General features: G+C 34.6%; 1 protein-coding gene across 6 annotated transcripts in view; it reads left to right on the forward strand.

Moving 5' to 3' along the window:
• The window catches only part of FBXO15 (F-box protein 15), an 83,085-nt gene that overhangs the window by 13,984 nt on the left and 42,859 nt on the right, over positions 1-26,242 (forward strand). For all 6 annotated transcript variants that reach the window (XM_007487786.3, XM_056823581.1, XM_056823583.1 and 3 more), the window contains 2 exons: positions 3,729-3,833; positions 19,436-19,678. In XM_007487786.3, coding sequence (XP_007487848.1) covers positions 3,729-3,833; positions 19,436-19,678 — 348 coding nt within the window. The remainder of the gene's footprint in view (positions 1-3,728; positions 3,834-19,435; positions 19,679-26,242) is intronic.

The following is a 26,242-nucleotide window of genomic DNA, read 5'->3' on the forward strand; positions in this document are numbered from 1 at the left end:
GGAAAGGGATGATTAGATGTATCTTGGATATGTCATTTATGCAGAATTTATACAAGGACATAGATCATAATTGCATAGAGTTAGAAAGCATGGATGGGATAAAATCAGTCTAGAGTTTTTTGGAGGAAATACTCATAGTAATGAAATCACAGTTCCATTGGTATGTTAAGTATGCATTTTATATGTATGTATTAACATGTATAAATATATAGATGCACAACATATCTTCCCTATAGTAATGATTAAAATATATTATTTCATAAATCATTTACTATCTCTGATTCCGAAGCTTTTCTGGAGAAGAGAATTTTGTTTCCTTTTAACTGTGTCATTGAGGTTCAATCTAATGAAAGTTTAAACAATTTCTAAGGAAAGTGAATCTCTGTTAAATGTTAAGAAAAAAGCTTTCTATGATGACAAATGGACACCTAACTCACTTATGAGAGTATGGGATCTAATGAATAGAGAAGGGCTTTAGAGTCAGCAGTCAGTCAACAAATATAGTTCTGTATGTCTGCTATATGGCAAGCACTCTGTCAGATTCTAGGATTACAAAGACAAAAATGAAAGTCTTTGACCTCAAGGTGCTTCTGTATTATTGGGCAGTAAACAGCATGTTCACATATAAGTCTATATAAAGTAAATACAGGGTAATTTTGCTCAGTAGGAGGTACTTAGAAGTTTGAGGAAGACCTGAATTTAAATAGTGCTGCTGACACATATTAGCTCTATGCTTCTAGGCAAATCACTTAATTTCTCAGGGTACCAGGTAATTTTAAGAATATAAATTACCAAATAGTTGCTGATATACGTTGGTAGAAGGAATTTTATCACTACCAATTTCTCTACCAATGAACTAAATCACAGTTTAGACACAATAACAAAAAAATACTGAGGCTTTTTCGACTTTATTTGCTAGTAGATAGGAGCACTTATTCTAGTGCACATTGAGAAAAATGTTTCAGTTCTTCAAGGAAATGTGGTTTTGTTGTTGTGGGACCGAGAGAGCTGGAATGGTTGAAAAATCCATCACTCCATTCAACCTAGTGATAAGCATCAGTGAATTTTAGCTAAATTGGTTCTCAGATGAAAGACATCTAAGCTGTCAGCAAACTCTTACTTAAAAAGTAGAGCCTTCCAAATATTGCCCTTTATTGTCATAATCTTTGACAGCCCAGACCAACTCCAAGTCACACATAACAAACAGAATGAGCATACCCTATGGAGAGTGGTATGTTCATTTTAGAGCATAGAAGATCTTAAGAGGAACAATCTAGAATGGCGTTATTGTTGAGAGTCTTGAATGCCAGGCAAGGGAATTTTTAAATACTGTCAATAGTCAGCAAAGAACCTTTGAAGAATTTTGGGCAGATGATAGTGCTGATGCAGTTATGGGTAGGACCAGGAGGAGAAAAATAGGAACCACAATCACTCATGACATCTTGATACACTAACAATGTAGAAATCCCCCAACTTTCTGGTAGCATAGTAGTAGAAAGTAAGGAGAAATAAAATTATTGTATAATTAGAGGCTAGTCTCATTCATTGTTTTAAAAATTATTTGTTGCCCTTGGATAAGAGACATTTGCAGTCTTTTAGAAATGGTTATCTTATTCCTGAAGTTTTGCCTAAAAGAATTTTTTTCACAATTGTAAAAATGTTTGGTCACCTTTCCTTGTCTCTTCTTCTGAAAAAAGATATGTATTCTTATCCTGATTACAAACCCTGCCTGCTGAACTACAGTTATTTCTTCAGAAGTTCCCCTTTTCTGACTTGATTGATTCTTCTTTTTTTACCTATTCCATTTCCTGTGAAAGATAGTGCATGTTTGTTCTAAGTTTCCACAGAATGCCCGATTGGCTCTGAACACTAAGCAGGCCTAGAAAATTATAAAAACCAAATCTATACTCTAGGGTATTGGAGCTGTGGTCAGCAGTTTCCCTAGCATGCTATGTTTCTTTGCTTATAGTTTGGCCACCTGTCTTTAACTGACAGGTATACTCTCTCTAATGAATACTTTTCTACAAAGAAGTGCCAGTTCTCCTGGTTGAGAAATTCCCTGACAATAGTGTCTGGGTTTCTTTCCACCTCAGACATTCTGTGAAAACATATCTGGCATTAATTGTATATGCTTAGATTCCCTGTCCTTAAAAAAAGCAAAACAAAACCACAGTCAGCCGATTTCCTGTAATAATTAAGATTTAGGAAAATCTATCCACATTTTTCCCCCTTTTGTATCACAATAGGTTGAATGATTAGAGAAATCTTTTAATTTTGGTTAGAGTGTGTCTTGCCTGGTATTTTTCTTATTTCCATTTTGTATTTATCATTCAGTTTAAGGTTTGCTGAACTTGTTCCTATGGTCCTTAAAGTCAGGATCTCCCTACAGGCTGTCATAAGATTGTTGTAATGTTTCTTAGAATCCTAGGATCTATCTTTCTGGAGGGACCTTGGGAGAGCTTCAGGCCCAACTATTTCCCTTAGGCAAGTGAGTGCTTAAAACCCTTCAGAAAACCTTGTAGGAACCTGATTTCACATTGAAGAATCAAGAAAGTCATCTGAAAGGTTTGGGGGTTACTCTTGAGGAGGATTGAGTTAAAAATGGATGAATGTGGTTTGAAAGGTAAGGTTGTCAAATGGTAAGTCTATGATCTCTGTAACTAATGTTATTTCACATAAATTGGGGAAATACTAAGTCATTTCCTAAGACTTTAACATAGTTTTCTTCATATTAGATAAAGATATGTTTTCCAGTTTATGATCCCATAATCCTGATATAAACCAGTAGTAAGCTATCCAAAGTATTCTCTGAAATCCTCTGAGACACAAATTGTACAGATCAAATACTAAATGAAATACTAAATTGTACTGATCAAAAAGTACCAAAATCAGTCAGTGGATATTTATGAAGAATTTATGTGTGCCAGACACTATGCTAGATACTGGGAATAAAAAAATAAGATAAAATTGTCTTTACCTTTAAGAAACAAATTAGGGGAGACTGTAGAGTAATTAATGTGTATATAATAAATACAAAAATTATTTTCTTGGGCAAAGACATGTTTCTGGGAGAGGGGACTGGAAAGGTCTCATGAAGAAGATGATACTTGAGCTGAGCTTTGAAGAAAACGAGAAATTCTAAGGGAAAGAAGTAAGAAAGAAGTACATGGGGAGAGTTTTGGTAAAGGTCTGGAAATAAAAGTTGGAATTTTATCATTAACAAAAATAGGTTTTTAAGATATACTTTTGGATTATTGAATTATAAAAAACTCATGAGGAAAGATTTTTTCTCAATAAATAAAACAAGAAAGAGCAATGATACAAATATCCTTTCAAGGCAGCTAATTGGCAAAGTGGATTAAGCACTGGGCTTGGATTCAAGAAGACTCAAGTTCAAATTTGTCCTGAGACACTTACTAGCTGTATGAACTTGGGCAAATTACTTAACCTCTGTCTTACTGTGTTTGATCAACTATAAAATAGTGATAATAATAGCATCTACTTACCAGGGTTGTTGTGAGGACCAAATAAGATAGTTGTAAAACCCTCTGTATAATGCCCTGCACATAATAGGCTCTTTATAAATGCTTGTTTCTTCCCTCTCTCCTTGAATTTTGAATTCATTTACAGTTGGTGAGAATGATTACTGTTTTTAGGTTTTTTTTAATCTGAGAAAGCTAAATTGCAGATAATAACATATATGTTTTTCCTCTCTATTTTTTCCTCAGTATGCCCTCTGAGATCTTACTGAAGATATTTTCTTACTTGGATGCTGTTACCCTTTTGTGTATTGGCTGTGTGAACAAGCGCTTCTATTCTTTGGCCAATGACAAGTAAGAAGAAAAGTATAACAGTTCATTGTTGTAATCTTTTATTAATCACTTATTATGTATAAAGGACCTTATGCTAGGTATTAGGGGATATATAACCTTTACATGGTCAGTCTAATGAGGAGATAGGACACAGGTAGCCTTGTTATACAATACCAATTAAGTGCTTTAGAGACCTAAAATAGTTATGCCTGTGACACCAAAGTGATGGGAAAGCTGTCATTGCTATATAGAGGCATCAAAGAAGACTTGATACAGGAAATTGCATTTTAATTAAACTTTTAAGGATGGATAAGTTAGGGTTAGATAAACTTAGGAAGAGTATTTCACATGTAGAAAAAAACCTGAGGAAAGTCATAATTGCAAGAAAGTAAAGGGGATGTGTTACTCATTCTCATTCTCTATATCTTAAGACCCCCTGGTGTAAAGTTCAAATTGGAGTGGGGAGAATTAAGGTGGGAAGACCTATTCTAATCTTTTGATTTTTCATTTAAAAAATGATCTAACTCCTCATTTTATAGGAGGAAACTGAAGCCTGAAGAAGTTACATAACTTATCCAAGACCATATAGATAATAAGCAGCAGAGCAGAGATTTAGACTTAATTCCTCTGATTCTAAAGTCAGAATTATATTTTAACACTCCTATGAGACTACTCTTATTCATATTTGAAAATTGGATCCCCAAAAGAGGGGAGGCTTTTATAACTGGATCTGTGGAAAATCCTTTGGGTGCTGTTACTGCTACTGTAGTTCACAAACACCTACCAGAGCGCTTCAGGCTAACAGCTCAGTAAATTTTATTAGCATTTATTATGGTGGTATAATTAGAACATTCACCTAAAAGCTTGGGGTGCAGACTTCCACAAATATACATCCATGGACTCAATAAGTGCATGAACTCAAATTTTGGAATAAAATGATAGTGAGCTTGGCACATGTATGGAATATGGGATGTTTGGGGGGAGGTGGGAATTAATCACTCAATTAGACTTCTAGAATCTATTTTCTTGAATCCATAGCTGGTGCTACTCCCCGTCACTAGAGGTTATACCCCTTGAAGCTGCCTCCTGCCTTGGGTGGTGACTGTTTCTCCACATCATTTGGCCCTTAGTGTATTTTTTCTGCTCCCAGCTGGATTCTTTTTCTACTATTTGTCCACTCTCTCCAACAAATTCATTTGGGGAAGGGGAAAAAGTAAAGGGAATACATTCCTTTTTTCTTTTCCCCAAATGACTCTGTTGGAGAGAGTGGACAAATCCCCAAGTTCAAAGGGAATTACTAGTTCCCTTTGTGGCTTGGTTCTTCTTCTGGCTCCATCTCGAGGACTTTTAAATTGTTTATATTCTCCCAGGTATTTAAAGTCCCCAGAAGAGTATTTACCTTGTTTATATACCACTTCCCTTCTTGACTCAATCAGAGAGTTTCACACCTCATCAAAAGATCATTGGTTTTTAATTATCTTATTTATATATTAAATTTTCCTTACAGATAACCATTTCAGTTGTTGTTGTATAAGTTGAGTATATAGGTAATCATTTCCCCCCTCTCTTTATGTACACATTTGTCATTTCTATGGAAATTAAGGAAAAATACCCTAAAACTGAAGAGTGGCTAAAATGTAGTTCTTGTAGTGATTTCAAATGTCTACATTCATATCTTGCTTTAAAAATCCAAGTGCAACTTTTTAAAGTATAGTTAAGAAAGATGATTAAGAATATAGGGGCAGTTAGGTGGCACAGTAGATAGAGTGCTAGGCATAGAAAGAGTGGGGAGGACCTTCGAATTTGTCCTCAAGACACTTTCTAGTTGTGTGAACCTGGGTAAGTCACTTAACTACATTTTCCTAGCCCTTGCTTTTCTGCCTTAGAGTTGTTACTAAGACAAAAAGTAAGGATTAAAAAAATGTCTTTGTAAGAATTTAGTTGACAAACTAAATCCGCAAATCAATGGATATTTTTAAGAAATACCTAGAGTAGGAAAAAATAGGATTTTTTTACCAAAGAAAAATAACAAATATTTATATGTGCTTTAGGACTTACTAGTTCTATTAGAGATACTTTCCTTTGGGTGATGTAAAAATTTTAAATATGACCTTATATACAAAATATTCATAACACCCTTTATGAAATTCTGTGGAATAAGCCTCAGTAAAGGAAAATCTTAACCATCTTGTATCTTTAACTGACATTTTCCCAACTCCATATTTAGAAGTAAAGTAATTAGGTGGACTAAATAACCTCTAAGATTTCATGAAAAAAAGTTAACTCATGAGAAGAATACTTGATGTTGGGAATTTAGTTTTTAAAAAGTAACATCTGGGTTTGATCTTTAGATTAATATAGATTTACCCCCAGTCTTCCACACATCTTGTGAAATAAAATGAAGCTTATCTTATTTTAATTTTTTAAAATTTCATTTTATTCTTTGAACTGTGCCTCCCTATCTCACCCAGGCTGAAAGTAGAGCAGTGATTGATCAGCTCCTTCCAAATACAGAGCTATACAGAAGCTTTTTCTTGCCATGTTTCTAACCAGAGGTGGTTTGTCCCTGCTTAGGCAACCACTCCTAGAGGCTCACCGAAGTTTTGGTGCTGAACTTAATTGGAGCATTTGATCTGCTTTAGCCCTACTTCAGATCAGTACTTTCAAGTTCAAGTGACCCAGCAGGTTTAGCTTCCTCCAGCAGCAGGGATTACTGGCATGAGTTTTATTTTTAGCATTCTCAGATCCACCCCCCCCCCCTTTCTCTCTTCTCCTCCTTCTCCCCCTTCTCCTTTCCTTCTCCCTCCTTATTTTTTTGACTATCCTGGTTGCTCCATTCAGGAAGGAAGGTAAATTAATGGATTCACTCTAATAAGCTGATTTTAATGTAACAGCCCATCCTAGACTACTTGCATTTTGAAGGAGGATCACTTGAGGAGGGCAATACCTTACCTAAAGATTTTTAGAAGGATTTCAGGCATCCCTTCACCTGGGTGGTTATTTTTCAGTAGGATGTAATGATACTTTAGGTTTTCTGATGTTAGGAACCTTGCTTACATTATACTAATGACAGAAAGATTAATTTATTATGATTTATCTTAAATTTGCTTGAAAGAATGGTATAATATAAGGAGCACTAGACTTGGAAGCAAGAGATTTGGATTTGAGTCCTGACTCTGATGCATGCTTGATAACAGATTGACAATAGGCAGATCACTTAATTTCTCTGAACCTCAGTTTCCTTATCTTGGAAATGCATATGCTACTTGTAACCACCACCTGCCAGCATAGTAAACTTTTAAAGTATTATGTAAGGTAAGTTGGTATTTACTAATTGAAATTTTACTGTGCCTTGATTATCAGATTGAGTGTGTGTATATGTAAATAAACAAATAAACAAACAAACAAACAAATAAATGCTTTGCTTTCCCCAAATCTCCTTGAATTCTTTTCAAGGATTCTAGAATTACCTTGCAAACTGTAGAATAGTTACTTCATAAGAGGCACTCAGGATTAGGGAATAGAGAATAAATCTGGATTCAAGTCCTTCTTGCTATTGGTTGTATGAACTTGGGTTTAAGTGATTTCACTTAATTTCTCAGTTACAGAGAAGGTGTTTACTTGAATCAGTTGAAGAAATATCTTCATCTGGGAGTACCTTTATCGATGAAATCCCAGGTCTAGTCCTTATCTCTTATTCTTATTGATATTTTAGATTTGATGTGATTGAAATCAGTTTTGATTTTGTCTTTTGGATCTATTTGCCCAGTATTGATGCTAAAGATTGTAATACACTAAGATTTATGCTCTGATGTCCTTTTCCTATTCATCTTGAAGTTTTCTGTTAAAACTAGAATCAGCAGTGTTTATGCAATGCTGACATAGGAAATTTGGGATTGAGGAATGATCTCACTAAAGCAAAGCAACATTCTAAATAGGGTCAAGTGATAAGTGAACAAATTTGAAGAAAGGAAGAACAAGGTTTTATAGAAACATAGAAAAGTATACAGATAAAGAATTCTTGATGCAGTGGTGTCATTACCTGAAGTATGTACTGCTCTCCTTTAGTTATGACTTTTTTCCTACCTCTAATAATTTAGATATTCAGGTCAAGAATATTTAAACTAAAAATTAAAATAAGATGAGTAATTATGGACAATTAACATGGAGCAAAAAAAATTCTCACTGCTATGAGAAACAGTTTTGGAATTTCTAACTAGAAACATTATTTGGAGAAGTCTGAATACTATCGTTAACTTTTTAAAAAGACTAGTTTTTAGGTTAGTGTATTCTTGGACTGGATCCTATGTCCAAAAAAAAATGAGAAAGATAAATCTCACACTTTTAAAATTGTAAAATAAATGTCCAAGAAAAAAGAATACTACTCTGCTCCACTTGGACCAGGGAAGAGAATTCATTTTCAAAAATTTGACAGGGGGCAGTTGGGTGACTCAGTGGATTGAGAGCCAGGTCTAGAGATGCCAGGTCCTAGGTTCAAATGTGACTTCAGACACTTCTTAGCTATATAACCCAGGGCAAGTTACTTAACCCTCATTGCCTAGCCCTTACTACTCTTCCACCTTGGAACCAATACACAGTATTGTTTCTAAGACATGGTAAGGGTTTAAAAATTTTTTTGACAGAAGGAAATACCACATCATTTTATTTTTTCTGGGGTCTTGAATCATTGCTCAAGTATCTCTTTTTATTTAGCTTTAAAACCTTTTTCTTTTCTCCATAGTAGAGGTCCTTCAGCGTATTGATACATTTGTGATTTCACTGATGGGATAACTTGTTCCCCCTAGATGGATTCCAAGTCCTCCATATTTTCTCATCTGGCATAGTTGTCTGTTTCTTAATGTATATTAAGTACAGAGGAACTGTCCAAGTTCTCAAGGCCTTCAAATGAGTGGCTGCCATTCTAGCACTCTTGTTATTTTCTTTTGGTTATCCTTTATTTTTGTTACTATAATCTGCCTATCTCTTTTTCTTTTTGGTTATGTCTGACCTTGATGGTTTTGCTCATACCCACTTCTCATGGACAGGTTGTCATTGCTACTGTTTTATAGCCCATAAAAGAAAACCATCGCATGTTTTGCCATTTTCTTTTTCCTTGTTTTGAGTTCATTGTGTTTTTAAACTTTTATTTTAAAATTTAAAATTTTAAAGAAAATTTTCTCAATACTTTTCATTTTTATATCACATTCATTTCTAAATATATCCCTCCTTCTAGTCTATTCAATAAGCCACTCTTTTAACAAACATTAAAAAATAAAAAAGAGGGAAAAAACCAGTGTAGCAAAACTAACCAATACATTGACTATGTCTGACAGTATATGTAAAATTCCACATATACAATGAAGGGAAGGAGGTGTATTTTCTGAGCTCATCTTCGGGGCCAAATCTGATTGTCATAGCTATATGATATTCAGGTTTTTGAAAAAAATTTACTTTATTATAGTTATATATTGATTCTGCTTATTTCATATAAGCCTTCCTGTCTTTTCTGAATTCTTCATAAGCATTAGTCCTTGTGGTACAATAATATTCCATTACATTAATTGACTATAGTTTGTTTAAGCATTTCCATATCATTGTGTGCATTGTTTCTGGTTCTTTGCTACTACAAAAAAGTGCTACTTTGAAAATTTGTTCTCTGGAATATATGCCTAACAGCTGGACCACTGGGTCAAAAGATGTGGACATGTCAATTATTTTTTGAGTATGATTCCAAATTGCTATACAGAATGATTGAACAAGTTCCTCAGTTCCATTATCACTAGTAATGATGGGCCAGTCTTTCAGTTGATCTTTCAACACTGACTTTCTATATTTTATAATCTTTTTCAGATTTTAGATTCTGAGGTAAAAACTCAGGATTGGTTTTATTTGATTTTCATTTCTTAATTATTAGTGATTTGGCACAATTTTTGTTATAGTTAGTAATTTTTAGTTCTTATGGGAACTATTCTTCATTTCCATTAACAATCTAAATTGGGAATGTCTTTGCTTTATATGTTGTATTAATTTCCTCTAAATTTTGTGTGTGCGGCCCCTGTCAAAGAGATTTAATAAAAAAGATTCCCCCTAAATTGTTTCCTTTTTTTCTCTTTCCTGCACTGATTTTGTTTGTGCAAAAGTTTTTCAATTTTCTAGAATTATTTATTATCTTGTAATGTCTTCTATCCTTTGTTCAGTTAAGGATTCTTTCTCTTGCCAGAGTGAGGAAAGGTATTCAATCTTACTTTTTCCTTATTCTTTGTGATGTGACCTTTTATATTTAAGTTGAGGATCCATTTTAAGTTTATTGTGGCAGATATTATAAAATGTTAATCTAAATCTAATTTCTCCTAAACTCCTTTCCAGTTTTCTCAGCAGTTTTTATTAAATGGTAATTTCTCTAAGTAATTTATTGTGTTTCAGCAAATACATGGTTATTGAGTAGTTTTGTTTTTCTTATTTGCTTATCTCATTTATTAATCAACTTTTCTGATTTTAAATAGATTTCAAATATTTTGGTAAGTGCTTTGTAATATAATTTGAGACTTTGAAGTATTGTTTTCCTTCATTTTTACTTTTCCCCCAATTACTACTTTTCAGATGCTAGTGTTTCCTGTTACAAATAATACTAGCTTTTGATTTTAAATATGTACTTTTTCCCAACTTAAAAATAAGCCTTCTATGCTTAATATTTTTAGAAAAATTTTCTCATATTTGAGTGTTGTACTTTGTTAATATATCATATTGCAGCAAACAATAGTGTGTGTATGTATGCAGTGTAAGGCATTGTACTATCTATAGTTGCATGCTTTAATTTGAAAAATGTGCATTTCTCTTCTTCCCTTTTCCTCAACCTTCCTGCCAGTTTTCTCTTCCTTTTTCCTTTTACTGGATGTTAACCCCCTCATCTCTACTTTCAAGGAGGAGGAAGTCTGGGGTACCTGGTGTTCTCTGATCTTTTAGTCCAGTTTTCTCTTCAAAATGGTTATGGGCTTAAGCCAATCTGGTTCCCTTTCTGTGTTCAGAATGCCCTCTCATACCAGGAAAGATGAAGGACTGTGAAGATGTAGCATCTCTCCTACTGATATATATTCTGAGAACCTGTGGGCATTGTAGCTTGCTCTGCTATTAAAACTAAAGGACTATCAGGCCATTTCATGTGCTCTGTAGCTGAACTCTGTAATTTGTTTTGTTTCCCTCAATTAGAATGTGAGTTCCTTGAAAGCAAGGATTGTTACATAGTAAGCCGTAGAACTTGGCATAAAATAAGTGTATAGTATTTCTTCATTCTTCTGTTTTCTTTTTCTAGAATAGATAGTTGGGCTACTTCCTTTTTTAAAAATTGACTTTTATTTATTTTTATTTTTTCATTAAAAAATTAAATACTTAGTAACCACTACCACAAACAAAATAAATTTAAACAAACATTTATAAAAATTATGTGCAAAACCACAAACTCCACATTATTGACAATTTTCTAAAAATATGTAAATTATATAGTTGTATTATAAACATCCTCTGCTTTTGAATTTCCTTTAGATTTGTTTTACTTTGATAATTTTGTTTCTTGATTTTCTGACTATTTTTCATGTAATGATAGTACATTTTATTCTTAGTTTTTCATTTCTCCATGTTTTCCTTTTTTATATTTCCAATATTTGTCATTTTTAATAACATAATTCAATCCACTAAATTCAAATACATGGTCTTTCTAGCCATTTCTCCCAATCATTGTATTTGTGTTATTTCCAGTTTTTTGTCATTACAAACAAATTATGTACAAAACCACATGTAAAAATGTTTTCATAAACACACAGCTTTTTACTCTCTCAATAACGTGCTTAGAGTCCAATCCTAGTAATGGGATCCTAGGTCAATGGGCATGGACAGCTTTATAGCTCTTAATTTATATTTCCATCTTATTTTCTAAAAAAAATAATTCATAGCTCCTCTACAATGCAATATTAAACATTGCCAGGATCATACTCTTTCCAAAACCAAGTCTTTCCAGTTTGGTCATAACCAATGTAATTTTTGTTCCAATGCTACAATCCTTCTGGAATGTAGGATTATCTCCATAATATAATGAATGTTAAAGTAAGACTTTTGCAGAATATTTATGCTTTCCAAACCATTGTTGTCCCATGAGAAACTATATTTGGATTATGTGTATATCAGATTTAGATCAACTAAACCTCATACAAGTGTGTTGGGGCTTTCCAGATATCTAGCATATTTAACTTATCTAAGGTTCTACTTAGCTCCTTAACGTTTTAATTTTGGTTATAGTTAATCTAGTTCTGAGAGGGGAAAATGAAAGACTCCCACTATTATTTATTTTGTTATCTATTTCTATCTGTATCTCATGTAATTTGTTTAAAAATCTGGATGCTCTAACTCTTCTTGCCTAAAGGTCCAATACTGATAATACTTCCCCATTATTGATGGGGATATTAATGATAAGTCCCAATTTGCCCCTTTCCCCCAACATAATATAGTTACCCTTTTCATCCCTTCTAATTATATTCATTTTAGCCCCAATTCTGTCAGAGATCATACTTCTACCCCTGCTTTTTCAACTGTTGGGATCAGCTGTTAGGATAGGAATAATATGAGGTATAATATGTTCTGCTCCAGTCCCTCACTTCCCTCTCTGTGTGGCTCTCATTTTTCAGTGTATTTCTTATAAACAGCATATTGTCAGTTCCTGGCTTTTTAAACTTTCTGCTATCTCTTCTCTTCCTACAGGTGAATTCATCCCATTTATAATCAGTTCATAATTACTAGCTATTTACTTCCATCTGTTTCCTTCCTCATTCTGTTCCCCTCATCCTTTCTTTCTGTCACATCCCTCCTCAGATATCCAATTTCCTTTGACCTGTCCACTTCACACCCCTTCCTCAAAATCCTCCATTATCTTCTTCTCTTGTCTTCCTAGTTCCAAATTGCCCCAGTTTTCCAAGGGTCCCTTCCTTGTCCATTTCCTATTTTATCTACCTTTCTAAAAATCCCTTCCTTATCCCTTCAACTATGCCCTGCTACATCTTGATATGAGTTCAATTCTAAAAATCCCTCCCCTCTTTTGTCCTAAGAGTCCCTCCCTCATTCCTTCACTTTACCCCATATTTCTTGACTTGTACTCCACTTTAGATATCCTTTCCTTCCCTTCCTTTTATGTCTTCCTTTGCCCTCCTTTCTCTTATCCCCTTCTTTCTCTTATTCTCTTAGTATCCCAAGGGGACTTCCAGTCCTTTCCTTATCCTATCCCCCTTCCCTCTTGTTTCTCAGTATGTTAAGATTTTTACCCTTCTAATTGTGTATGTTGTTCTCTCTTTATCCCAGGTATGATGAGAATAGGTTTCTAGTATTACCAGCCCTCCACCTTTTCCTTACCTTCTCTATGGCAGTTCCTTTATTCATTCCTCTTCTATAGGAGATAGCCATCCCACCCTACTTCTTCCTGGTTTATTCTATTACTATTTAGGCTCATTCCATTATATTATACCTTGATTTCAAGTCTTACTCCTTTGCTTGTTCATTTTTATTTATTTTTAAAATTTTAGCTACCAGGCCAATAGACTCAATTATTGTCTTTTTGCTGGAATCTCAGGGTTCCTAGTTTGTTGGGCTATATTACCTCAGGTTTCAGGATTTTTGCATGTGTTTGTTTTTTCATGGGTCTTATGTAGTTATTCTGTTTTTTGTTTTTAGTTCAGGGTCAGATGTATTTCTGGTCCCCCAGTTCAAATCTCAGTCCATGATTAACTCAGGGCTTCCAACCATAGCCCATGGGCAGTTCTATAATTACAGCTGAAAGCAGTCTACTTTCCCCTATGACAGCATATAGGGACTCCATTCTCCTGGAAGTAACCACAACTGACAGGGCCCCAGTCCCTCAATAACCACACTCACCCATGCTTGATCCTTCCTCACTCCTCCTGTCCTACTGCCACCACCCAGGTATCTAGTCTGTGTGCCTCCAACTTCTAAACTCTTTGTTTGTTAGTAACAAAGATTGGATTCTTGCCCTTAGAATCTGGTGCCTGTAGACTCTGTGGCATCTACTCCTTCCTCTTTCAGTGGGAGTTTCTGGAGCTGAGGGCAAGGCAGACACAGATGCTCACAGGGCACTCAGCCTATAGATGCCAGTGCTATCCCCAGGAATGCAAACTCCAGGGCTCAGCAAACCAGGTGAGGTTGTCAATCCTTCCCCCATGGGTTACTTTATTAATTTCACTCTGCTTGCTCTGTTCCTATCCCCAGATCCTACAACAGTGAGACTGAGGCCAGAGAATTTAGAAACCTTTCTCCTTAGCTCTCCCTGGCTTCTCAGCTTCACTCCTAACTCCTGTCTGTTTTTGTTACTTTTAGCATTGATTCTAGAGTTATTTTTGGTTGTTTTAGGGAGGGTATTAGGAGAGTGAGGAAGCTTTATACCCTACTCACCCATATTCCCCTGAATTTTTTTTTCAATTATTTTTAGAAACAGTTGTTGAAAATTGTTTTCTGGTATTTTGTGATTCAGATCTCCTTCTGCCTGATATAGGTTATATCACTACTTTCATGCAAACCATATTTCCATATTCCCCATGTAGACATATATCATATATACAAGAAAAAACTCATGAAGGAAATAAAGTGAAGAATGGTGTGATTTGACCTTTAACAAGTTTCCAACAGTTCCTTCTTTGGTTGTGGATGGTGTTTATTTATCTTTTTTATTCTTGGAACCTTTTGTTGGCTGGAAATACTTTTGTTCTTCATAGTCAATTATCAGACAGTATTCCTATTCCTGTATATTGTGTTCTCATTCTGCTCATTTCACTTTGCTTCAGTTCATACTAGTCTTTCTATATTTTTCTGAACTAATCTTGTTCATAATTTCTTATGGAATAATATTATTGTATTACAACCATATACCACAGCTTGTTTATTCATTCCCCAATTGACAGATACTCTCTCAGTTTATAATTCTTTGCCATTACAAAAATAGTACTAATAGCTGCTAAAAATATTTTTTGTGCAAGTAAGTCCTTTCCCCCTATCTCTGATATATTTGGGATATGGACTCCATAGTGGCATTGCTGGGTCAAAGGGTATGTAATTTTGTGGGTTTGGGGCATATTCATCTCCAGAATGGTTTTATCAGTGCACAGTACCACCAATGGTGCATTAGTGTCCCAACTTTCCCATATTCCCTCCATCATTTATCATTTTCCTTTTCAGTCTTAGTAGCCATTCTGATAGGTGATTATCAGAGTTGTTTTTTGTATTTCTCTAATCAATAGTGCTTTGGAGCATTTTCTCATATGATTTTATATATTATATAATTTCTTTATCTGAGAACTGTCTGTACCTATCCTTTGACAATTTATCAGTTGGGGAATGCTTTGTATTCTTATAAGTTTGGCTCTATTATCTATATATTTGAGAAATTAGCCCTTTGTCAGAGATATTTGCTATAGGAAATTTTCCCAGTTTGTTTCCCTTCTGATCTTGTTTGTATTGGTTTTGTTTATATATAGAATCTTTTAAATTTAATATAATAAAATATATTTCATTTTTCATAATGCCTTCTATATTTTATTTGGTCATAAATTCTGCTCTTATCCATAAGTCTGACAGGTAAACTTTTTCATGTTACTCTAATTTGCTTATGGTATCCGCCTTTTTTTCTAGATCAGGTATCCATTTTGATTTTACCTTGGTCTCTGGTATGAGATGTGTAAAGATGAATTTAGAGTTGTGACTTTAAGTCTAGATTTAAATGGTCTCCAAATAAAATTCCCAAGTCAGTCTGGAAATGTATGGTAATTTAATTAATATAGAGGGAAGAAATTTAAGGAGAAGAGAGAGGGAGAGGAAAAAGAGTTAATTTAAACTGCTCTGGCTCTGGCTGAGCCAGGTAGGAGTTAAAGGCCTTGGCTAAAGGGGCCTCCCTGAGCCCAAGGGAAAAAGAAGTCAGTCTTGTCACCATGAGACCTTCTCAAGGAAGCTGTCTGAGTGAGCTCTTCCAGGCTGAGTTCCAGGATCAAACTGTGAGTCCAGGCTGCTCACAGGAAGTGATCAGCCAGATCCAACTTTCCAGGGAAAGAGTTTTTGAGAGACAAAAAAATCCCAAATATATAGACCTTTCACCCTCGTGTCTCCACCTCTAAATTTTCACATCTACCAATTACATCAAAGGCTTTCTCCAGGACTGCCCATACTTTTAGTTTTCATCTTCTTTGATTAGTTTATATCTTTTGAGCTACTTCACACTTCTTTGTTAAGTTCACCTTTTGCTAGTTACTTGACCTTTTTGTGATTAATTTAACCTTCATAGTTACTTAACACCTTTTTGTATTAAGGTCTAAAAACAGACTTAGCTTAAAGTTCTAGCTTCACTATAAGGTGAGAACTAAGTACCTTCATTGTTCAATTAGGAGATTACAACTTTATCTTCCCCTAAAGTATGTCTAAGTAGGTTGGAGTAATGTAAAGTACTACAAGACATTCTTGGTTCTGTTAAAGAGAGTGTCTTCATTGTTACAATCAGGAGATAGCTAAATCAAATCTTCTAAAGTACAGTCTGAGTAGGGTGGAGTACTTTTAAAATTCACAGATGTTGGTATATGCCTAATTTGTGCATATTGTTATTAATTTTTCCTGTAGTTTTTTCAGATAGTGAGTTCTTCCCCATATAGCTTGGATTTGGGGTTTTTTTGAACACTAGATTACTATGGTCATTAACTGCTATGTATTGATTTTTTAACCTATTCCATTGACCTGGACTACTTCTTTTTTAGTAAATGATGATTTCACAGAGGAGGCCATTTGATATTTTGGAGTTTGATATAATTAGTCCAATATGAAAATGGAAACATTTGGAGTATAATGATAGGAAATATCTTTTCTAATTTTATACAGGCTATCTACCATAATGCTGATGAATGTTAAGCCAGCATAACTTTCTTTCAACCTTATTCCTCTTGATATTCAAAGCATAGTTGTTCAGATTTATCTCCCTGGTCCATTCTTCCATTTAGATTATACTTCTTTATATCATTTGGTGTCATGTATAGAATGCTAATATATATTTGGCTAATTTCCTCAAATCCAGTATTAAGTTGTTGATTATTGAATAAAGACCACCTTTTAAGAGTACTAATAGTTAAGTGAACAGTTTTAGAATTCTAAAGATGTGTATGATTCTTGGCATTCTATTCCTTTTTTTTTGCCATTTTTTACCATTAACACAGCAGAAGATGATTTAGGATTGCTATACATTTTAATTTTGTTTCATATGGCCAAAACTTTTATTACAAAGTGAGAACTGACCATACCATTCACCATGAGCCTTTCATTATTAAGGTAAGTTGGTCCTCATTCAGAAAATAGAATTTGTTGCTGGTACCATACACCAGTGGCACTGTGGATAGAGTGCTGGGCCTAGAGTCAGGAAGATTCTTCCTGAGTTCAAATTTGGCCTCAGATACTGATTAGTTGTGTGAATCTGAGTAAGTCACTTAACTCAATTTGTCTCAGTTTCCTGATTTGTAAGAAGAGTAGAGAAGGAAATGGTAAATCACTTAAGTATCTTTGTCAAGAAAACTCCAAAAAGAGTAGTTACAAATTGGACACAATTGAAAAATGATAAAACAACAGCCATGTTCAGAGTATTGTAGATACTTCCAGGGCTTATGCTCAGCTAGCATAGCCTTCTGGAGGTCAGGATCACTTCTATTGGATCATATGGGAATAGACTTTTTGTAGAGGAAATAGAAATTAAAGATGAACAGTTTGAAACTAATGTGACCCCCCCTCCCCCTTAAAACAACCACCATAACAATTGTATTATGGAAACCTTTTTTGGTCACAAAATGATTGTTTCTTGAAGGTAGAAACTTTTTTTCATTTTTGTCTTTGTAGCTCTCTTCTCTAGCAAATTGAATGTAGTACACAATTGATAGAATTATTGAATTTATTTTAATTTCTAGTACTTTAAGTATATATTTTATTGAGGCAATAATTATATATTTTCTTTTAAATACTTTTGAAATTTTCCTACAAATGCAGATAAATATTGTTGAATTTTAAGAAAGTTTTTTCATTCTCAATTTTTGCCAAATCATGAGAAGTAGATTAAACATTGAGTATAGAAGATGCCACATTATGTTATGGTAAACTAAACATATTATATTTTGAGGATTTTTTAGGTTCTACATCACCAAGTAGATTCACTTATCTTTAGAAAAGAAACTATAGAAAAAAGAAAAAAAACCAACTCATGGAATATGTAATTTTTCCCATTAATCATTTTTTGTCATCTGATTTTTTGTGGATCTGAGAGCCATAGAACCAAGAGAAGCCAAATTCTAACATATATTGGTATCAAAGTTACAAAAGCCAAAAACCAATCAAACAAAAAAGCATAAGCTAGCTGCGTGATGATTAAGGTTGTTTGTTTTTTTTTTAAATAAAAGTTTTTTATTTTTTGTCTTAGAATTGATTAATCTTGATTCTAAGGCAGAAGAGTGGTAAGGGCAAGGCAGTTCTGGTTAAGTAACTTCACCAGGGTCATATAGCTAGGAAATATCTAAGATCAGATTTGAACTTAGGTCCTTTAGCCACCAAGCTTTGTGTGTGCCAGTGTTTTCTTTCCTCACTTCTACCTCTTATAATTCATACTTTTCTTCAAGACTTAAATCAAGAATTTCCTGCTATAAGAGGCTGGTCACGATACTCCCAAGTACTACTTTCCCTTCTAAGGTTACCTTATATTTAACTTATATATGTGCTTTGTATATCTTTCTTTTTAAAAAATAGAAACCTTTACCTTCCTTTCTTAGAATCAATACTGTGTATTAGTTCTAAGGCAGAAGAGTGTTAGGGGATAGGCAATGGGGGTTAAATGACTTACCCAATGTCACACAACTGAGAAGTGTCGTAGGACCTCCTGTCTCTTGATCTAGCTTTCAATCCACTGAACCACCTGACTGTCCCTGTTGTTTTGTATATCCATAGGTGAACAAGGTCTCCCCTGTTAAATGTAAGTTCCTTGAAGAGCTAAATATTTTGCTATAATATATTAGGATGTAAATTATCATATTGAAGATAAAAGAGTTGTTCGTTTGTACTGATGAGGTAAAGGAAAAAAGCAGGGGAATTTAACAGAAACAAAGAAAATTTTTCTGGATTGTGTGGGGATAAGGAGGTGTGGTTCTTGGTTTACTCTTGGACTTTGAAAAATTTTTATTTTGTGTTTGTGGGTGCTTTAATAATGCTTACTCATTCACTGGAGGGATTAATTGTGATTAGGGGAAAGAGTGCTGGATTTGGAATAAGAGGAAGTAAGTTAAAATTCTGCCTTTGCTACTATTATGTTTGTGTGACCTTGGGCAAGTCACTTCTCTAGGCCTTAGTTTTCTCACCTAGAAAATCAGGGAGTTAGATCAGAAAATATCTAAAGATCTTTTTAGTTTTAAAGTTATGACTTCTTGAATATCTGAGCTGACTTAATTATTGTGGGCTTGTTCTTGGTTCTCAATCATTTTGAGTATGACAGGACTTCCTTGCTTTCAATTATCAATACTAATAGGAAAAAGGAACTTAACATTTATTTTCTTTATATTTTTCCCCAGTTTTATTTGGTTCAGAATCTACTCCGCTTCTTTTTCTCCTAAGAGATCAAACTGGGAAGTGAATACAGTAGAAAAGACAACTGCGTCTCTGAGCCAAGCATCACTTCATGACAAGGAAACTGGGTACTGGAAGAAAAAATATATTGTGAAACAAATAGCAGCTGGTAAAACAGCTGTAACTCAGCTTCTCAAACCTGTAAATCCATACACAGGTTTGCCAGTGAAGACCAAAGAAGCCCTCAGGTAAGCAACAACTTACAGACTGAGATTCAAAGTTCTATGCTATACTATGAGTGTGAGCGGTTTATTGGTTGGTTTTGAGTTTTGTGAATACTAGGTAAATAATGTAAATCTTTTTAAAAGGGTATTTAATATAGGACAATCAGATGTTTTGTAGATATACCAGAAATATACTATTTTTTAAGATATAACCCATGGCTCAGGGTCCCTAAAGCTCTAAATTTACATGGACTAGAGATCTGGTCTTAGGGACCACTCTAAAATTTCAATGTCTGTTTTTGACTTTTTATAACCCACTCCAGGCTTTATATATATATATATATATATATATATATATATATATATGTATGTATTTGTCCGTTCATATAGTCCATTTGTAGATTTATATAGATGTGGATAAGAGAAACTAAATAAATGCATTTAAGGCAGAGGATCTTATTTCATTACACAGAAAATGCAGAAGGGATAAAGGTTACATAGAATCCTATGAAGAAATACAAAAATCATGGTGTTCTAGGCTGGGCCTGATTCAGGAAGATTTTCAGTAATTTAAACTGGATATTAGAACAAATGAGACACTTGTAGATCAGTCAGAAATTAAAAGGAAATTTAGTCATAGCAAAAAGATATTCAATGAAGAGAGCTATTGAAGTCAGCTCACATTTATTCAGTTCATCTAAGTTCCCTTACCTAAGTGGCCCATTATGGTCTAGCAGCTAAGCATCAGGGAGAGTGCCTGAATGTTGGCTTTTTGTGCCAAGGTCATGAGGAAATAGCTTGAGCTCCTAGTTCCCTCAGGCAACCAATTTTGAGGATGGTCCTAGGCCTTTTTTAAAAAAATAAAAACTCTTTCCTTAATCTTAGAATAAATACTGTGCATTGGTTCCAAGGCAGAAGAGCAGTAAGGGTTAGGTAATGCAGGTTAAGTGACTTTCCCAGGGTCACATGGCTAAGAAGTGACTGAGGCTAGATATGAACCTGTGACCTCTCTTCTCTAGGCCTGACTCTCAATCCACTAGACCACCTAGCTGCTCCTTCCCACCCCCCATACCTTTAAAAGAAAAATTTGCCAAACTTTCATGGGGGCAGGAGTTCAGATATGATCCCTACTTTGGATTTAAAGCAATCATAGCCCAAAGGTAGTCAACACAGATCTCCTTAGGGTATACCCCTATTATTCCAGAGTTCTTTGAGACTCTATATTCAACTGTGTCTGTACCAGGGGTTTTTCATCTTGGTTTCAAAGACCTCTAAGGGATCTGGGATAGACTTTAGAATGGGCCTATGAACGTAGCACTTTTGATATTATTATAGCTATATTTCTTTTTTATTTATCTCAACATAATATTTTCCCATTTGCATACAAAAACTATTTTCAGCATTCATTTTCCAAAATTTTGCATTCAAATTCTCTCCTTTCCTCCTTTCTTACCCCTCTTGAGATATCCTTGAGATAGGAAGCAATTTAATCAGAATTTACTTATGCAATCAAGCAAAACATAATTCCAGTGTTGGTCATGTTGTAGTAAAACACTCATATAAAAAAATTCATAAGGAAAATAAAGTGAAAAATAGTATGCTTTGATCTGTGTTCAAACTCTTATCAGTTTTTTCTCTGGAGGTGGATAGCATTTTCATCACAATTCCTTTGGAATTATCTTGGATTATTATATTGCTGAGAATAATTAAGTCATTCATAGTTGATCATCTTATACTATTGCTGTCCCTGTGTTTATTAATCTCCTCGTTCTGCTCACTTCACTTTGCATCAGTTCATGTAAGTCTTCCCAGGTTTTTCTCTAATCATCTTGCTTCTTTTTCTTATAGCACATTAGTATTCCTTTTTAATCATGTACCACAACTTGTTTAGCCATTCCCCAGTTGACAAACATCCTCTTAATTTCCATTTGTTTGCCACCACAAAAAGAGCTGTTATGAACTTTTTTATACAAATAGGTCCTTTCTCCCTCTTTTGGATATCTTTGGATACAGACCTAATACTGGTATTGTTAGATCAAAGGATATACACAGTTTTATAGACCTTAGGCCATAGTTCCAATTTTCTCTCCAGAATGGTTAGATCAACTCACAATTCCACTGACAGTACATTAGAGTCCTAATTTTTTCCACATCCCCTCCAACATTTGTCATTTTCCCTTTTTTGTCATGACTCAGTTCTCTATATAGTTAAGAAATGAAGCCTTTATTAGACACTTGCTGTAAAAAGTTTTTCCAGCTTTCTGTTGATAGTTATATTTCAATACAATTGGTTTCCTTAGTAATCCTATATTTTGTTTTTTGCATTTAAAACATAATGCTTCACTAGACTGCCAAAAGGTGTTCATGATACAAAAAGGTTAAAATGCTCTAAACTGGCAGATCATCTTAGATTGATTTACTGAATTCCTAAGACACATCAAGGGGTATCTATAAAGAAACTAATTCATTTAGAGTCATTAAGACTTAGGGGTAGCGGGGGTGACTCAGTGGATTTAGAGTTAGGCCTAGAGATGAGAGGTTTTGGGTTCAAATCTGGCTTCAGACACCTAGCTGTGTGACCATGGGCAATTCACTTAACCCCCATTGCCCTGGCCCAAGAATGTCATATTCCATAGGGGGAAGTGTGGGTAATATAAGATTGGAAATAAAGGCCCAACTGCCTTCTACATCTGGATGATTAGAAAAATGAGAGCTTTTAAGTGTTCCTCATTAAAAGATCAGAGCTGAATAAAAAATTTGATTTTCAAATATGACTCAAGAGAAACATAAAGAGATAAACAAGAGAAATCATATGAGATTAAATAACTCTTTGCATTTCTCTGTATAAAGATAATACTTATAACTTTTAAGAACTTTATCATTATCATTAAAAGGGGAATATACTATGTATGTAGACAGAGGGCATGGGTATGAGTTGATCATGAGGGGATGATTTAAAAAAATAAAATTAAGATGAGAAAGAAGGGTGTACTAGGAGAAGGATGAAGGGATAGGTGGAATGGGGAAAATTATCTCATATAAAAGAGGCACGAAGGGAAGAATTTTTATAATAGAAGAGAAGATGGGTGTAATGGGCAATACTTGAATCTACTCTCATTGGAATTGTCTCAAAAAGAGGGAATAACACACACACTGCATTGGGTATAGAAATCTATCTTACCCTATAAAGAAATAGGAAGGGAAGGGAACTGATGGAAGGATGGATTAAGAGAGGCAATGGTTAGAAGCAAAATGGACTTTTTTAAGGAGTGAGAGAGAGAGAGAAATAAGCAGAGAAAAAGTAAGATGGAGGGATACACAGTAATCATAATGTTGAATGTAAATGGGATGAACTCTCCACAAAATAGATGTTAGCAGAATGAATTTAAAAACCAGAACCCAACAAGCTATTGTTTATAATAAATATACTTGAAAAGAAATCTGAGAGATACCCAGAGTAAAAGTTAGAGACTAGAGCAGAATCTATTATACTTCAGCTGAGGTTAAAAACAAAAAAAAAAGAGATAGCAATCATGATCTCAGACAAACCAAAAGCAAAAGTGGATCTAATTAAATGAGATAAGCAGGAGAACTACATTTTGCTAAGGGTACCATAGACAATAAAGTATTATCAATACTAAATATATATGTACTGTAAAAATGGTGGCTCCTTAGGTGAAAATAAAGGTTATTTCCACTGATTGTGATGGTGTTTCAGTGGAGTTTAGAGAGTTTATGGAGCAAGATTAGTATATGAAAGAGAGTCAAAGCTTGACTGGATCTAGCTTCTGTTTTCCTCACTCCTCCTTGAGGGAGGCAGTTGTCAGTTGCAGCACTAGGTTTCCCAAGGAAATGGCTGATGGAGAATTGAAGACAGGCTTCCCCTACCAACTAAACCTAGGGACATCCTCAGTTTTTCTCCCATAGAGAGGGTCTAGAGCCAAACTCCAACTGGGGCTTTGCCTCAAAAGGGGTTGGCTCAGATGACTCTCTAATGTTCTTGAATCGTATGCCTTTTCAAAACAATGTCAAGAGACTTAGCAAAATCTCCTTTTATAATGGCTTTAATGAAGGATCTTAGGTAATCTAGGCAAATGAAGGTGGGGATTGGTTACCCTAATATTTTCTATGGTCCCTCACCTGGGGAGTGAGGATTTTGCAACCCCAGGCATCTCCAACCTGTTTCCTCAATTAAATAACCTCACTATTATTTTATGTAACTAACTGGCCTAAGAAACTACAAAGAGATAGGTGCAAGAAGGCAGGAAAGGGCAAGGGAGCTGGACTCTCCTTTCAGTGAGTCCACAGCCCCCCTTTTGGATTTGTGGTATCTTCTCAGTTGAGAGGTGGTTGGAAATATCAGATTGAAGAAAGATCTTTAGGAAGCTTGAATATAGGAACAAGATCCTCTCAGGTGGCTTTCAGTGAATCCTGAGCCCAGAACAGATCCTCTCAGGTCAAGGACTCAGCTCAGAAGCCTCCAGAATTCTCCAGATCTTCCTCAGTTCACTTTCCTTCCCAGAATCCTTTGCTCTCCAGCTGATGTTTTTTTCTCTCCCTGAACTCTGATGTCAGGATTCCAAGAATCCAACTAAGTACCCATCCTTTCAAAATTTCACTTTTTGTCTTGTGCAGTCTTTCCCAAAGTTGCACTGGGATTACCTGTTTACTAAAATCTAATCCTAGCTAACTACTGTTCCTGCCCCCCCACCCCCAAATAACAAATCTATCTTTCTAACCCATTCTTACATTATGGTAACTAACGCTAATTCTTTTTCTTTTTTTAAACCCTTACTTTCTTGTCTTGGAATCAATACTGTGTATTGGTTCCAAGGCAGAAGAGTGGTAAGGGCTAGGCCATGGGGGTCAAGTGACTTGCCCAGGGTTACATAGTTGGGAAGTATCTGAGGTTAGATTTGAACCTAGGACCTCTCATCTCTAGGCCTGACTCTCAATCCACTTAGCCACCCAGCTGACCACACTAATGCTATTTCTAAGAATGGTTTGTGGAAAGATTTGGGAAGGAAAGTGTGTCAGGTTACATGACATTGTAAATTTGAAAAACAGGGTTGGACAACATTGTCCTGTAACAATATTTATATGAATCAACTAATGGTGGACAATGTAACAATTTTCTACTTCTAGTTTGTTTGAACAATATCAACTCACCCATCCTTACAGTACCAAGTGGCATAACATCCAACTTCTTTAAGGAAAGGTTAAATTAGGAAATTGACAGTAAAGCTATACTAATGGGGAGCCTCAATTTTCCCCTCTCAGGACTAGATAAATCTAATCACAAATAAAAGAAAAAAGAAGTTAAGAAGATAGTTTTTTTTAAAAAAAAAGTTAGATGTAATAGACCTTTGGAGAAAATTGAAAATAAAAAGGAGTATATTTTTAATATAATCAAAATTATTCATTTTCTATCCCATTAGTCATTTTTTTTAATAAAGGTGCCATGTACACTTGAGAAAAAAGGTTTGCACAAACAAAACCAATGCTGTGAAACTTAGAAAGCAGAAAATAGCAAAAATAATATAACAGAGTTCTCTGATAAAGGCTTCATTTCTCAAACATATAGAAAACAGAGTCAAATTTATGAGAATTCAAGTCATTTCTCAATTGATAAATTGCTTAAGACTATAAAGAAGCAGTTTTCAGAAGAAGAAATCAAAGCCATCTATCATCATATGGAAAGTACTCTAACTCACTGTCGATGAGAAAAAAATGCAAATTAAAAATAACTCTGAAGGTACTGCCTCACACATAAGATTGGCTAATATGACAGAAAAGGAAAATGACAAATATCTGAGGGATGTGGGAAAATTGGGACATTAATACTGTATTGGTGGAGTTGTGAATGGATCCAGCCATTCTGAGAACAATTTGGAACTATGTACAAAACCTTTAATCTAGCAATAACACAACTAGATCTGTATCCCAAATGACTTAAAAATAAAAATAACCTATATGTAAAAAAATATTTAGAGTCACTCTTTTTTGTGGTGGCAAAGAATTGTAAATTCAAATGCTATCCATCAATTGGAGAATGGCTGAATAAATTGTGATATATGGTTGTGAAAGAATGCTATTGTGGTTGAAAGAAATGATGAACAGTACAGTTTCATTAAAACCTGGGAAGAATTGTATGAACTGATGGAAATTGAAGTGAGTAGAACCAGGAGAACATTGTACACAATGATAGCAATACTCTAGGATGATCAGCTGTGAATGATTCAGCTATTCTTAGCAATATAATGATCCAAGAATAGTAGGAAGGACTTAAAATGAAAAACACTATCCACCTCCACAGGGAAAAAAAAATTGGCAGATGAAAGCATACTTTTAAAACTTTTAATATTTTTCTTTTTTTTTTGCAACATAGCAAATTATGGAAATGCATTTTGCATGACTACACATATATAATTTGTAGCAAATTGCTTACCTTCTCAAGGAGGTGGAGAGGAGGGAGGGAGAGAATTTTATACTCAAAATTAAGATAAAACTTTTTTACATGTAATTGAGAAAAATAAGAGAAAAAAATCCTTAAACCTGATCCATGCTTGTGGAATTGAATTAGTTCCT

This window comes from Monodelphis domestica, chromosome 3 (genome assembly GCF_027887165.1).
Source record: "Monodelphis domestica isolate mMonDom1 chromosome 3, mMonDom1.pri, whole genome shotgun sequence".
In the NCBI taxonomy this organism is placed as follows: Eukaryota; Metazoa; Chordata; class Mammalia; order Didelphimorphia; family Didelphidae; genus Monodelphis; species Monodelphis domestica.